General features: G+C 46.6%; 3 protein-coding genes and 1 long non-coding RNA gene across 12 annotated transcripts; all 4 read right to left on the reverse strand.

Annotated features, from left to right (window-relative positions):
- Positions 1-30: 30 nt before the first annotated feature.
- On the reverse strand, positions 31-1613 carry lncRNA:CR44830 (long non-coding RNA:CR44830). The gene has a single exon (NR_124732.1). It is a non-coding gene; the product is annotated as a long non-coding RNA:CR44830 (long non-coding RNA).
- A 2481-nt stretch (positions 1614-4094) lies between these two features.
- On the reverse strand, positions 4095-9330 carry CG2765 (uncharacterized protein). 4 transcript variants are annotated; one of them, NM_138144.3, is made up of 3 exons: positions 8826-9330; positions 5860-6001; positions 4095-5757 (listed from the first exon to the last, which is right to left on the reverse strand). In NM_138144.3, the coding sequence occupies exons 2-3, from the start codon at positions 5932-5934 to the stop codon at positions 5101-5103; spliced, it is 732 nt and encodes a 243-aa protein (NP_611988.2). In that variant the 5' UTR covers positions 5935-6001; positions 8826-9330; the 3' UTR covers positions 4095-5100. The 4 variants fall into 4 exon arrangements, with proteins under 4 accessions (NP_611988.2, NP_001097452.1, NP_001097451.1 ...); NM_001103982.3 differs by lacking the exon at positions 8826-9330 and adding an exon at positions 7236-7502; NM_001103981.2 differs by lacking the exon at positions 8826-9330 and adding an exon at positions 6597-6844.
- Positions 9331-9528: 198 nt separating this feature from the next.
- cGlr2 (cGAS-like receptor 2) lies at positions 9529-11552 on the reverse strand. 5 transcript variants are annotated; one of them, NM_001299938.1, is made up of 5 exons: positions 11401-11552; positions 11305-11340; positions 10360-10407; positions 10100-10295; positions 9529-10042 (listed from the first exon to the last, which is right to left on the reverse strand). In NM_001299938.1, the coding sequence occupies exons 1-5, from the start codon at positions 11452-11454 to the stop codon at positions 9810-9812; spliced, it is 567 nt and encodes a 188-aa protein (NP_001286867.1). In that variant the 5' UTR covers positions 11455-11552; the 3' UTR covers positions 9529-9809. The 5 variants fall into 4 exon arrangements, with proteins under 5 accessions (NP_001286867.1, NP_001097453.1, NP_001400984.1 ...); NM_001414074.1 differs by having other exon boundaries at positions 10360-11114; positions 11305-11552; NM_001103983.2 differs by lacking the exon at positions 11305-11340.
- Positions 11553-12130: 578 nt separating this feature from the next.
- Positions 12131-13801, reverse strand: RpL19 (Ribosomal protein L19). 2 transcript variants are annotated; one of them, NM_057283.5, is made up of 3 exons: positions 13723-13801; positions 13372-13478; positions 12131-13305 (listed from the first exon to the last, which is right to left on the reverse strand). In NM_057283.5, exons 1-3 carry the CDS (start codon positions 13725-13727, stop codon positions 12806-12808), a joined length of 612 nt encoding a protein of 203 aa, NP_476631.1. In that variant the 5' UTR covers positions 13728-13801; the 3' UTR covers positions 12131-12805. The 2 variants fall into 2 exon arrangements, with proteins under 2 accessions (NP_476631.1, NP_995941.1); NM_206219.2 differs by having other exon boundaries at positions 12699-13305; positions 13723-13763.
- Positions 13802-13835: the final 34 nt, after the last annotated feature.

A 13835-nucleotide genomic window follows, 5' to 3' on the forward strand; every position in this document is an offset into this window, starting at 1 on the left:
GAAAAGTCAACCATAAACTATTAGTTTGCAAATGCTGCCTAGGCCTTTTTAATTACTAAGTTAAAAAGTGAAAAAAAAAAACAGAAAAACAATGTAAGTCAGGTGGCGAACCTGAAAACCTATTTATTAAGTTCCGCGCTTGACGATTTCCGGTTAGGGTATTGCCATGGCCGACTACAACCAAGATGTGATCTACAGTGTAGCTTTCGATCTCGAGCGCGCCGAAAGCTTTGAGCTCCGAGGAAGGGGGCTAATATGTTGCTGTGGTTTCTGTTTGCCGTCGTGTTGACTGTTGTGCGTTGTTGCTGCTTTTTAACGTCTTTGTCGATTATTGTTATTATTATTGAGATTCTTGTTGTTGTCGACGCTTTGGTTTTTGGCCGTAAAATGTTACTTTAGCGTCGGCACGGTGCGCCAGCGCAGTTGCGGGCTCTGCCGCAGTCGCTGTTTAGGGGAACAGCGCAGTGGCGTCGCCGCAACCGCTGTTTTTAGCCATGAAGGTCATGCCCAGGTGTGTGGCATTCAGATTCACCTGAGCCCGGGCCGAGCCCGATACTAAGTCCGCTACAGAAACCGAATCAGAGGCGGGCCAAGCCGGACTGCAGCTCCAAAAAGGTGGAGTGGGCAGAGGGGCACGTTGTTGTTTTGGCAGTTATGAAACTAGTCCAATGACTCGCCTGTGTTAGTGTACATCTGACTCAAGTCCGAGCTTTTGCCCGTGCCTCGTCTTCTTGTAAGCGTGTAATTACCCACACTGCTGCACAGGGCGTATGAGTGATCTTCCCCATGCTCTTATTGTCCAGTTCTCAATGTTGCGTCAGCCACATCTTCGGAGTTTCGCAACGTGAGACAAATGATCGCAATACTAAGACAATTGCACCTCGTTCTGAGAAGTGATTTGTGTACGGCAGGCAGGCGATATGAGGAGTACCCAAAACACAGGTGACAAAGGAAAATAGCCCAGTCATGCGGCACTATGCAAAAATCGGCTCAGCCCGCTGCGTAGCGGATTGTCCGGTTCTGATTCTCGACATCCGGGGAACGGGGGCTTCCAACTTAATGTGATCTCTGAGTGATTGCCTCTACACAAACAGGTCACAGTTGCCTGCCAAAAATGGCACCAACCTCAGCGGCATCATAGTGCAACAGACCATGATTACATTTCTGTTCTGATTCGTTAACGTTAGTAGCTAAAATTTATTCCTTTGCATCACAAAATCAGTCAATTACTGTTCTTAGGTTTTAGAACTGCAGAAATATCATCATACCATATCCTTCTGAGCAGAGCCCTCCATTCCCATTGAACCTGTTCCTGGCTTATTGGCTTCAAGTGCCTGTATCTCAAAATGCCACTGACGTCACGACAGCTCTTTGGCTTTCCGAACTTGGCCCACCTTTATGCGAATGTGAGTGTAGGTCCCCTTTAATGTGTGGAGTGGGTCAAGCTAATTAATTTCGAGGGTGCTCAATTAGCGCTCGCTCCCATTCAGCAGGAGATCACGTTGGTCGCTGGACTTTGAGAGGGTCGGTGCATCCCACCTGGGGCGGGAATCGAGTTTCGGGTAACGCGGATTGGGAAACTATCTCTACAAGTCCGCAGAATGTTCGTGAATGAATATCTTTGGCGTGATTTAGCGCGCTCTGTAATGTCTGCCGTGTGAGCTCGGCCAACTCGGCTTCGGACGTGTGTGTGTGTCGAATTTCGAGTTTTTGGACTTTGTACCAGAGGCTACAGCCATGAACTGACTTCGCAGTGCTGGCTGCTAACACGGTCCGGCCCCGCCAATCCCCGCAAGATCGTAAGCGTTGTTTGCGCTTAACTCTTGATCTGTTAAAAACTCGCAGATGGGCAGGGGTTGGGCGTACGGAAAGGAGGGGGCCGGTTATTCGGCAATGTGACGTACTTCTGACAGCATAATGCGGAATTCTGTTCTCGGCGCCCGATTCGGCGGTAGAAACCTAACCATATCCATATCCAAATCCATCGGTCCGCGGCCATAATGAGACCAGCATCCGCGTATGGAAGCAGGAAGCGTTCGGGTACTGGAGAGGCGACCCTAGCGGCGATTTGCCAATCCAGTCAAAGTTAGACACAATTGTTAAGGTGCGAGCCAAGATCTCAGCTTCCGCCTGCGTACGTCGATCTGGGGTCAAACGGAAGTGTTTCTCGATGCGCTCGGACCTTTCATGCTAATCGGCGATGAAGCTGGTCGGAGTGCCGTTATTAATTAATTTCTCGTTTCGATTTGCATGCCGAGTTATTGTTATTTTCGGATTTCAGCTGCGGCACGTGATAATATTTGGTTCCGACTTCGTTTCTCAGCTCTGCGATGGCTGCATCTCAATGCTGCAGAGCACCAGCTCCAGCCTTGGATAATTGGACTCCGACCTTGGGCAGTACCGAAATGCTTAACCATTACAAACAGACCAAGCTTCTGACTCACGTCGACTCTGACTTTCTTTTGTCGCCTCCGAGTTATGCTAATTCCTTAAGGCGAGAGGCTGAGGGCGGTTCTCTTGATCTGCTCAAGGTACAGGTGCTTTCGGTTTGGATGGGGTCAATAAACGGAGAGGCAACAAGGCAGCATAGGCGCAGTATCGATCTTCGCAGAGCTTGGATACTTCCGTCTATCTCGGCGTCGTCCGGGGTTAAGGCGAGCGAACGGCCAACAATAAGCGGAAGCCGAAGGCAACTAGAACCGTAAACAAGTTTTGCCTCACAGCAGCCGAAATCTAAGGCAATCCACCATTCCAAAACAAAGTTTCGAAAGAAACCCGAGCTTTAGATTGGCGTAGTTGGCAAACGGCTGGCCACCCCCTCCCGGACCATCCGGCGATGCGGAAGCCGTAGCAGGGCGCTAATTGATTGCCTGAGAGGAGACGTAGAACCTCTCAGAATAAGAAATCCCCCGACTCACAGCCGGGTTCGATTCCAACCAATTCAGTGGGGCAGGAGGAAGACCCTGGAAACCGCTCAAGTGGAGTCTGCCGATAAGCACGAAACAAGTTCATGGTTAGACTGGAAGCAATTCTCGACACCACCATGATAAGGCCACGTCCAAGAGCACAGTCATAATGGAAACAGAAATAAACACTAACTAGCACAATTAACTTGGCCCAGATACATACTTATCAGAATAGTAACCGAACCCAGATTGAAATGGATTGCGCCCACCATTAGCTTGAGTCGCATGTTTTTTTCCCGCATGGATCTGCATTTACGGTCTTGATCCAAGAACTGGAGAGACACCAGTTCCCTGGGCCTCCCACGCCCTAAACTTAAGCGGGAGATAGATATGCCCATGAGTCAGTCGCATGATCGGTGGTTTTTTTTCACGGTCGGTTACGGTTACTTTGTTATTGGACAAATGCTTCGCCTTAAGCACTTTATCTATGCGGCGATAAGGTTGCCTCATAGGCTTCACCTAGAAGTGGTTCGAGGAAAAGTTTTCCCTTTCCCCGGGTTACGCCTAATCAAAGACACCAGAGGAATAATACCAGTGACTCTCAAGATGTGGCACGCGTTTGCTTTCATTAAATATCCTGGAAGTGCGATTAGATTGAAAAGTTTCCGATTCCGATTGAGAAGTACTGCAGATTGCAGAGGCACACAATCATATAACGAAACCTGGATGACAAGTGGTCACGTTGGTTATGTTGTTGCTATAAATATAAATTATATCGACTCTTTGTTTTCATTAGGATAAGATAAGGAGGAATTTCCGTTGAGAAGGGAAACATCAGTACGACTGATTAATTAATTAAGAAATTTCGATGAAACTTGAAACTCAGAGAAGCTAGTTTAAATACCTCCATTGCTATATTGACAACAAGAGTGGCAACAAGGCGCGATCTAGAATGCACTTTGTTTCAAAAGTCGGTTCGTTTACGGGGTATCCACTGTAATCTAAATAGCGCATTTACAATGGCCAATGCCACCTTTCAACCATTCGACTCCGCTGATCCAAGCGGCCTTTGTACCCATCGCACGAGCCAGAACTGAAATTTAGCTCCGTTGGCACTTTCTTTATCGTTGCCAAGCCCCAAAAAGGGGGCTCACCAGAACGAGCACAGTAAAAGAGCAAGCTGAATATATTTTCTAAGTAAAATTTATTTATTATGTATAAATAATTCTCTTTTAGCTCTCGCACAAGCGCTATTAACGTTAGTAATTTACAGTTCGCTCTGCAGTCCTCGTTGCCGAACCAGGGACTCACAGTCGGGTATCCAGGTCACCTTTGGTGGGATTTAGGAGATCCCCCCTGCTGTAACCACTGGGTGTCCCTGGTCGGCTGCGAAGTGGAAATCAAACGAAACATAACGGCACAAATAGTTGGCTTAAACAATTACAATAACAATTGTGGAATATATAAATTTGCATACAGGCTAAAAGTGAAGTGGTCCCGTCTCCACAAGCATAGCTCCCACTTCACTTACGTTCGTATTCGTAATTTAGTTAGAAATTAGATTTCTTGTACTTGTTGAACATCGTTTGCTTTAGTGTTGTTTTGCAGTTCCCATAGCTATCTATCCAATATATAAATACGAAAATCAATTGTAAAGAAGAGGGATATTCGGGCCGGTGCCACCGCTGCGCCATGGTGGTTATTTGTTGACTTGGGCGCAATGGAGCCCCAACGGGTACAGAAGGAATGATTGGGATAGATGCGACTCGCTTCTGTGATTTTTGACTTTGGCTACCCTTAAACCCATAAGAGAGATGCAACGCAGAGGTTACAATTTTTACAATAGAACGTTTGTTAATTTGTTGCTTAGGCGCTGCTTTATCCACTACTATATCTACCAGTTATTTATCATCCTCAGTTATACATTTATACAATCCTATTGCACACATACGATTCTCATATGTCTTGCTTAGCACCCCCTCAAGATACATATACATAATCATATACATACATAGATATAGATATTTTGATACAGTTATAGTTAAAGTTAAAAAAATACCTCACACTTGATAATAATGAGTGTAAAGACCCGCCCGCGACTATGGTATGAAGTTAACCCCGACCAGCTCGAAAGAAAGTGATAGTGTAGGAGGCATAGGAAATAGAGGGTCGAGAAGGCCTTGAGTTGGCGGTCCTAGACGGGCCCAATATCACTTTGGTATCTGGCGGTCAGGTAGTTGGCCGCCTCTGTCATTTGTTCCAGGCACTGGTACAGACCGTTAAGATGCCTCCGGCAGCGCTTGGCCAGCTCCGTGGCCTTGTCCCCCGAGCCCGGCTTCGATTTGGCGACGTCTACAATGTCGCTGCCGTCGCTGCTTTGGGCGTTGTCGCTCTTGTTGCCATCGGACTCTAGCCCCGAGTCGTTTTCCTGCGATATGTCCGAGTCAGAGTCACTCATGTTGCTCACCGAGTTGGTGGACATCATGGATGCGGTAGAGGTACGGCGCACATGACCCTTGACACTTCCGGATGCGGTTGTGCTTGGACTGCCGCTGTTGAATTCAGTCTTGCTCTCGCTGGGATTGCAGCTCGAAGTGGAACTGGTACTGGCGTTGAGCTGCTGTTCGGAGTGCTGCTGGTCGTCGTCCTCCTGGTTGGCGGTCCAAAGCAGATCTTTTTTCAGGGAGTTCAGCATGTTGTACAGATTGAACAGCTCGGAGGCGCTGAGAAAGTCTTGGACATTTTTTGAATGCGCCGCTCCCCGCTTGCCGTGGGCACTGGAGGTCTGTGTCAGCTGGTTGGCGGTCGAGTCCTTGCCGGTTGCTGGGATGATGTCAGTGCTGTCGCCGATCTGGGGATAAATTATGTAAAGTGGGAGCCATAAGTTGTTGGTTCCGGATCCGGATGGCTGGTCAAATGGGGGGCTGGGGTTCTTGGGTTATGCGGTACCAACCTGCCGATCCATGAGCCTGCATGGCACCAGTATGGTGTCGTCCATAATGTTGACAGTCTTTACAAACTTTTCCATCACATTGACAATGCTGTCTTTGGAGAACTGCTGCTCATCGTGACGGGCGATGCGGCGCAGGCAGTTTCTGAAAAACAGAACAATCGAAAGATGAGCTTGGGCCAGAGCACAATAAACCAGTAGAGCGTGTGCAGGGGAACCAGTTTGGATTGGACAATAGTCTGCGTGATTAGTGACTATGCCACATCACGCCAGACTGGACCAAGCGCTGGCCGTTCTAAAGCGTCGTTAAGTCTGCGGCGATCAGACTTCCGCCACTCGAAGCCATCTTTCTTTGATGCTTTCGACTGGAGATGGGTGCGCCTCCTGCTGACCAACGTGGCATATGATATATATGAATTGGTTTCTATGCAAATCAGCGACTCGCTGGCGTTGTCGCAAATTCAATTTGTATAAAATAGAAAACCAGTTGGTGCTTTATACCTGACATTGCTCGTGTGGCTCTTAAAACAAAGCACAGACGGACGGACAGAAAGATTTCTATTTTGGTTTCCAAAGCCAATTTAACGCGTCCACGTGCTGTCGGTGGCGGGGTGCGAGGGTAAAGCCCGACTTTGCTCGCAAGCTTCAATGTAATGGTTATACAATCCTGGCTGGTCGCATTAACTTTAATTTCACGAAAAGATCGCGTAACATCTCCAGGTCAAGCCCCATAAACTTGCCTGAGCTCCCTCCATTAACCCGCCGGGAATATATGTTAGTTGCTGATATCTGGAGCTGGAGCGGCCAAAGTCTAGAGGCGGCTTGGCTTATCGTCGCTAGACAGTTCCCAGACAGAGCTGAAGTTGCGTATCTCCCGCACCTCCTATTTAATGCGGCCAGATTGCTCGGGGCGGATCGGCATGTGGGCAGCCAGTTCGGGGCCGCGTGATCGCAGCTAGTTGACAGAGCGAGCGCCGAGCGCACTGATAAATTTAGTTTCAGTGACTGCGCCATTTAAAGACCTCTACCCTACAGTTCTATCCCTGGCCAGCGCCCGCCCCGATGCCATGGCAATCCAACTTAGAAAATCTAGATATCGATGACTGAAGTGTAACGCGCGGCAGGCCGGGGTGGGGTGGCCACGCGAGTACTGCGTGCTCCGAACTCTGCTGACCGACATCGTCTCACTGTGGTCTAGAACCACAATAAGATCTAGATCTAGAGAAGGCTGGCGCGGGTGTCAATGTTCTTTCCACTGGCACGGCCAGATGTCGTGGACGTCGACGGAGGATTCCCAGCCACTGAACAGAGTGACTAATTAAGCTAATTGCAGCGGGTTCCAATCATGGAAATCCGCGTAGGAATGCGAAAACAATTACCATCTTATCAACGCTTTTCGCTTAGACACTCGACCATAATTGACTGCCATCTCGTGGAAACCTGAGTAATCGCCTCTATTTATTTTAAATTATAGATATTTTCTAGCCCTGACCACGACCCTTGCTTCGCTTAGTCACTTAAGCTGGCCACACGATAGTTCAACTTATCACTGCATTTTGAATCCTTTCCTTGCGAATCCTCTGAACAGATCCCGAAAGCCCAAAAACGCCGGCTTGGGCAACACGCCAGATGCTACCAGCCAATTGACCAGGCAATAGGTACACCTGAAGTGTTATGGAAATTTGGCTAAGCCCCACAAGCGTCACGCGACATGCTCGCCAAGAAGGGCGGGGTAAGCAGCGGGAGAGGGAGGGTACCGCATACAACGCCGAAATCAGGCGACTTTTTCGCTCAGCGGTAGCTAAGGGCGGTGAAGGAGTGCTGAAGGGGTGGTGGTTTGGTGGGTGGCTGATGACGAGCTGGCTTTATGTGGCAAGCGAATCAAACGCTTCTCTTCGCACTCTCTCTTCGGTCCGTTTCGCCGTTTTCTCTTTGCCGCCGAGTGGCGTGATGTTGCCCAGAAACTGTACAGCGGCCAGAGTCGCCTCCATCAGCTGAGCAAGATGAATGAATCTCTAGCGATGCTCTGCCTTCCCCTCACCTTCCTACCATCGCTCATGCAACCATGTTTAGTGGTATTTCTCGTATTTGCAATGTTGAGCAATGGCATATACATAGCCATACGAACAGAGTTGACCAATATTTGGTTTACTTTGGCTTTGGCTGCGCCTCGACCTCCAGCATAATCGATTTTTGATACGCCCGCAAATTAGATATTCTACCTACTCGGTGGCCGGGTTGGCCGGATTGGCTCGGCCATCGGGCATAGAGCATTGACGACCGTAAGTTGGCGCTCAAGGCGACACCTGCCTCAAAAAGTGACACACTGCCAGCGCAACGAGGTGAATCAGAGAATTTTCTGCGATTTAAGCGCCCCAAGGAGGCGGGCAGCACCAGAAGCGATGAGTAATGGCTATGGCCGATAGCTGGGCTGGCGGACTGGTGTCAGTGGACCGGAGGTGCGCACAGATAAGGCATCTTATCGCTTATCCCAAAGCTGTGATTTGCCTCCGCTGGCTCACTCGAAACATTTGGGCAAACAAACGGCAAAAAAAACACCAACATACTTCTGTATAGGTGTACAATATATAGCCGATTGTGTCATATTAGCGCTGGCTTGATTTTTTTATTTTATTTTATTTTTTTTGTATTTGTTGTTGTATTTTTCTTTCGAGTTTGAATGGCCGTCCGTCCCCCTGTCCATCGAAAATCGTACGATAAATTTCTTGTATCTCGTTTTTCGTTCGGCGGTGGTGGTGCAAACGAAAGAGAAAACGCTCGCGGGGTGCGGTTTGGATTCAATTTGAGAGGCGAGTAAATGGACGGAAGAGAGCGATTCGGATGGGTTAGAGGAGAGGCAGTGCGGGGCTTGGGTGATGGATCGGGAACGGGGGGGGGGGATCAATTTAGCATCACTTGGGCAAATTGAACTTAAACGCCTTAACTAGCGAATTCGGATTGCGACTTACCGACTTGTCTCCAGCTTGGTGAGGTCCGTGTATCCACTCATGATGACTGTGTATTCCTGATGACTATGTACTGCTGCTGCAGGAAATATGTGGTTCGAGAAATTTTCTTTGGCCGCACCAACACTCGCGCACTTTCACTCGCGTTTGGAATCGGAGTATTCCTGACAGGGATTACGAAATCGGCACAGGTGACTGGGCTGGCTTCAGCTCGGTTGCAGTGCAGGTCTGGCCTGAATTGGTTTGGATTCGGAATAGGAGTAGCTGCTGCCCCGGCGGAACTGCTGTGTCTAGTGCGCTGCCTCCAATAAGTCGCGGCTGTTTTATGCCAAAAATTTACATGTACTCGATTAGACCCCGACTTTGGTTTGGCTTTGGCCGTCGATCTAGTCCGAACCAATTAAATATGGGAATTCTAAGTAGTCTGCACACGCACCGAGTTTAATTTAATTTCAGTTTCTGTTTCGACACGAGCAGTCAGCGAGAAGAATTTTGAAAAAATTACAGAGAGGGAAGCATTGCCAGTTGCTTTTATAGTACGGGCCGAGTCAGGGCTGCGGAGGCTCCGATAGAACTATCGATTACTCAGCTCGGGGCAATCGATGTAAACATCAGCTGTCATGTTCAATGTGGCAGCACCGGCCAACGCCGTTAATTAATTAGCTAATTCGAAAATGCTTAAATTTAAAAATAAATTAGGATAAGTGGCAAAATATTCAACATTGTTTTATTTTTTTTTAGTTTTGCACCAAATTATCAATATAGATTGTTGTAACATAACTTGGGCAAAAAATAGAGCGTGCCATTTAATTTTCCTCTTATTACTACTAAAGTGCATTCAACAATTGCTGGAGAGTACATATGTAAATTGCACTGAGATTAGAGAACTTCCATTATTGCGAATCAATGCTCTTCCCAGAACCACCTTTGCAACCACCCGGAAGCGCACGTCTGTTAGGACCGCTCGTGTCGCAGGACACTATCCACTTACTCCACAATCCCTTCTGACCACGCTGCGTCCTTTACTGTGTCCCAAGTCGACACCGTTTCCGATGGGCCTCTGTACGCATGGCCGGGTCGAGTCCAAAGTCCAGCAGTCCAGGTACCGTTAGTTCGAGCATTTCTTAGCTTGCAAATTGAAGTGGTCTTCAGTCCCTTAATAACATTTCGTTTTCGCCTAGAGCTGCACTTTAGATTTACATTTCTTTCCTTTTTGTGACCTAAAAAACAAAGAGGCGTTAAAGACAGTTGGAAGTACATTTTCTATAAAAGCTTACTGAATTCCCGAAGTACGAAAAAACTCCATTTATTCCGGCTGATCTCTGCGCCCCTCAGGTCTCTTGGAATCCTTTGCACGCACAGGTACATTTCCCAAACTTGATCCCGGGTCAATGCGTCGATCATGTTCAGCTCGGGGTCCCAAAAAAAGGTAATAACTCCCCGCCTTAAGTTCTCCGCCAAGTCGTCGAACATCTGTTAAATTTAAATTAAAATTATTTTTGCATTCGTCGACATACTGAAGTCACTTCATGCTTACATCGGCTAAAATGAATGAGAGCGGATTCAGCCAGTAGGACTCTGGTTCCTGTATAATTTTCCAAAGAAATAAAGTTTTAATGTAATAACTTTTGCAATTGCCCAAGTTGGTCTTCACATCGCGAAATTTTTTCATAAACCTAATTGCATTCCGGCAATTCTCGTGCACATCCTGCAGCAATATTTTCTCTACGGCGTAAAACGAGGAACGAAAGGAGATCATGCTGGTTTCAGTTAGGGGTTTCAGAGGCTTGGGAATCGCCTCCCAGTAAGAAGTGTTGGCGCGTTTAAAGCACTCCAATTGCTTCGTGGGCAAGACGTTCTGTTCGGCCGCCAAACAGATTGCAGGTACGTAGTCGACAGAGTACTCATAATCACCGTACACGTAGATAGTGTGGGCCGGCCCACAGGTTCTATATTTGAGATGGGACACTACGCCGGCAACCAGCTCCACGCGATATGATATCCTGTTGAGTGCCTGGCTAAACAAGCTCTGAAGCCAAGAACGAAGCCTGTCCACGACGAAAAAGTTTTGCGCATCCACGAGTCGACCCTGAATCAGTTCCCGAATTCTCTGGAAATCCTCGCGGGGATCATCCTTAAGGAGCTCTAACACGCGCGTCATATCGAGTAGTACGTTGCCCGGAATTTTCGGATCTCGCGTCACGGCGATGCTTTTGTAGTACGGAAATTTTAACTTAAATACCAAATCGAATTCGTTGGGCTTCGCGATCTTTAACATATCCCCGACACTGCCTGCGGAATTTAAGCTGCGCGGTAAGTAATGACTGAGAAACGCGGCGCGGAGGGATCGCGATGGAAACGAGTACGAAGCGCGGATACACGAATACGACCGGACTTTTTTTTTATCATTATGGTTCCGATAATATACATATATCGGAAATTGGATGGAGTTATGTGAAGTTGAGCCCCGTGAATGACTTACCTTCCAAACTGAACTCAGCAATAATGATGTCCAGCTCTGGATTCTCCTTTCTCAGTATTTCAAAGATTTTAGATGTCAGTGCTTCATAGTGCTTACCATATCGTTGTCCCTCGTCCTTTGGAATGTCAACATACTTCTTTTTGCATTCATAGAGCTTTTTTTCCACAAAGTTTTCAAGATTTCTAGACTCCTTCATTTTTTCTACAATATTATTTGATGAGTGAATAATCCCAATGAAGGTAATCACAATTAAAGATAAGGTTTGCTGATTAGCGAACACTGGAGACACTGGAATCTTTTTTACAATCGATTAAATACTAAAAAATAAATTAATTTTTACTTTAGGTATAAACGAACTAATTAAACTAGTATATTAAATACGGTTGCCTATTTTAAGTTTCCGACTTAACACAGCATTAAGATGCATTGCCCAGTTTTTCGGTAGTAAATATCTTTTATACAATCGATTAAATACTAAAAAATAAATTAATTTTTACTTTAGGTATAAACGAACTAATTAAACTAGTATATTAAATACGGTTGCCTATTTTAAGTTTCCGACTTAACACAGCATTAAGATGCATTGCCCAGTTTTTCGGTAGTAAATAAGCGCTCAGTAAAAGTACCGATCGCATTTTGTATAAAAAACGATGATTTTAGCATTAGCATGTCCCAGGAAATTATCCCTAAGAAAAACATCACAAAAACACCGCTATAGCCACCGCTGTTTAATCGCATTATTATAGGCAAAACAAATCACGGTTCATCGCTCTTTTACCGCTATTTATTCACTACCTACATACATATACATATTGAAGGAGGGGACATTTGGCATTTACATCAAAGATTAGCGGTTTTTCATGACCTTTTTTACTTTTTTCATCAGTTATTTATTACTATACATTTATTTGACTTTTTATTTAAATTATACATAGGATTTAAATTCAAGAATACAAATGCATATAGAATTCTAGAGCTTTGGGGACGTCTTGTTATCCTACATAGTTAGGGCCAGCTTATTTTCAGTTAAGCTTGGAATATGGGTAACCTTAAAGTAAAATATATTAGGATAATACAACAATTAAACTTCTGAGTAATAATTGACGCTGCTTGTAAAATGAATCCATTACCTGGCATAATTAACGAATTAAATGCCAAAATACTTCTCACAAAAAGCTAGTCGCAAGAACCAATATATTAAAGTTTTTTAAGCATTTGAAGTTGTGGGGTATTGAGGATATTAAAACGAGGGAAGTGAATATTTTGAATTTAATCACCGTCTTTAATCTGAATTCACAATGAAATGCAACATAAGGGAATAAGAATTAACAAGTCACATTCAACCAAATTCCCTTACGACTGCTCCCAGGGAAAGCCATTAAAAAAATAAGCATGAGTTTCACGTTTGTACAAAATCATTTCGGCCAAACTAAAGGTGTTTTATTCAGACGATAAACAGTACTATCAATATGGAGTTCCTCGACTAGCGAGGTCGGACTGCTTAGTGACCCGCGGTGGCGGCCTTGGCAGCGATCTCGTCCTCCTTAGCATGCAGGGCGATGAGCTCCTGCTTCTTGGTGGCAATACGCTCCTCGCGGCGCTTGCGGGCCTCACGCACCTTCTGTCGGCGAGCCTCGGCCTGATCAGCCAGCATCTTGCTGCGCTGCTTCTCAGCCTTCTTCTTGTGGATGTACTCCATGAGGACGCGCTTGTTCTTGAATACGTTACCCTTGCACTTCATGTACAGGTCGTGGTACAGGTGCCTGTCAATCTTCTTGCTGTCGCGGTACTTCTTCAACAGGCGGCGCAGAACGCGCTGGCGCTGCATCCACAGCAGCTTGGTAGGCATGCGGGCGTTCGCAGTACCCTTACGCTTTCCGAATCCGCAGTGACGTCCCTTGCGGCGGGCCTCGGTGTTTTTGCGCACACGGTAACGGGAGTGGACCACGACGGGCTTCTTGATGATCAGACCATCCTTGATAAGCTTGCGAATGTTCTGACCTGGAATGGGTTAACAACACAGTTAGCTGGGCTGTCTATTCGACCATTTAGACCATTTCTACTCACGCGAGTTTGTGTTAGCGATCTCGTTGATTTCATTGGGATCCAACCAGACCTTCTTCTTGCCGCATCGCAGCACGGAGGCTGCGAGCCTCTTCTGGAGCTTTAGAGAACTGCAAAGGAGGGTAACTTGTTAGTCCATCATTTCGAAAGTAGCGTGCTGGGATGCGCCTATCAGCTTGTGTGTGTGTGTGCATGAGCGTCGCATGTTCGGTTATTTCACAACTGCCGGGAAACAGAATGGCACTTGTCCGCCCGGCAGCTGCATCATACGGCACGCGCTCGCCCGGCACACTTTGCAAACATTTAGACCCCGCGAGCGCAACTTTTCGCTCATATTTGCGAACTCAAATCTACCTCATGCTGTCGACCTCGTCGTGGCTAGGAAAGAAAGAAAAATTTGACAGCCGGAAGTCAGCACCATTTTCTGAAGGGTGCTATCGATACATCGATAACGTACTCGGGGGTCT

This window comes from Drosophila melanogaster, chromosome 2R (genome assembly GCF_000001215.4).
Source record: "Drosophila melanogaster chromosome 2R".
NCBI classification, from domain to species: Eukaryota; Metazoa; Arthropoda; class Insecta; order Diptera; family Drosophilidae; genus Drosophila; species Drosophila melanogaster.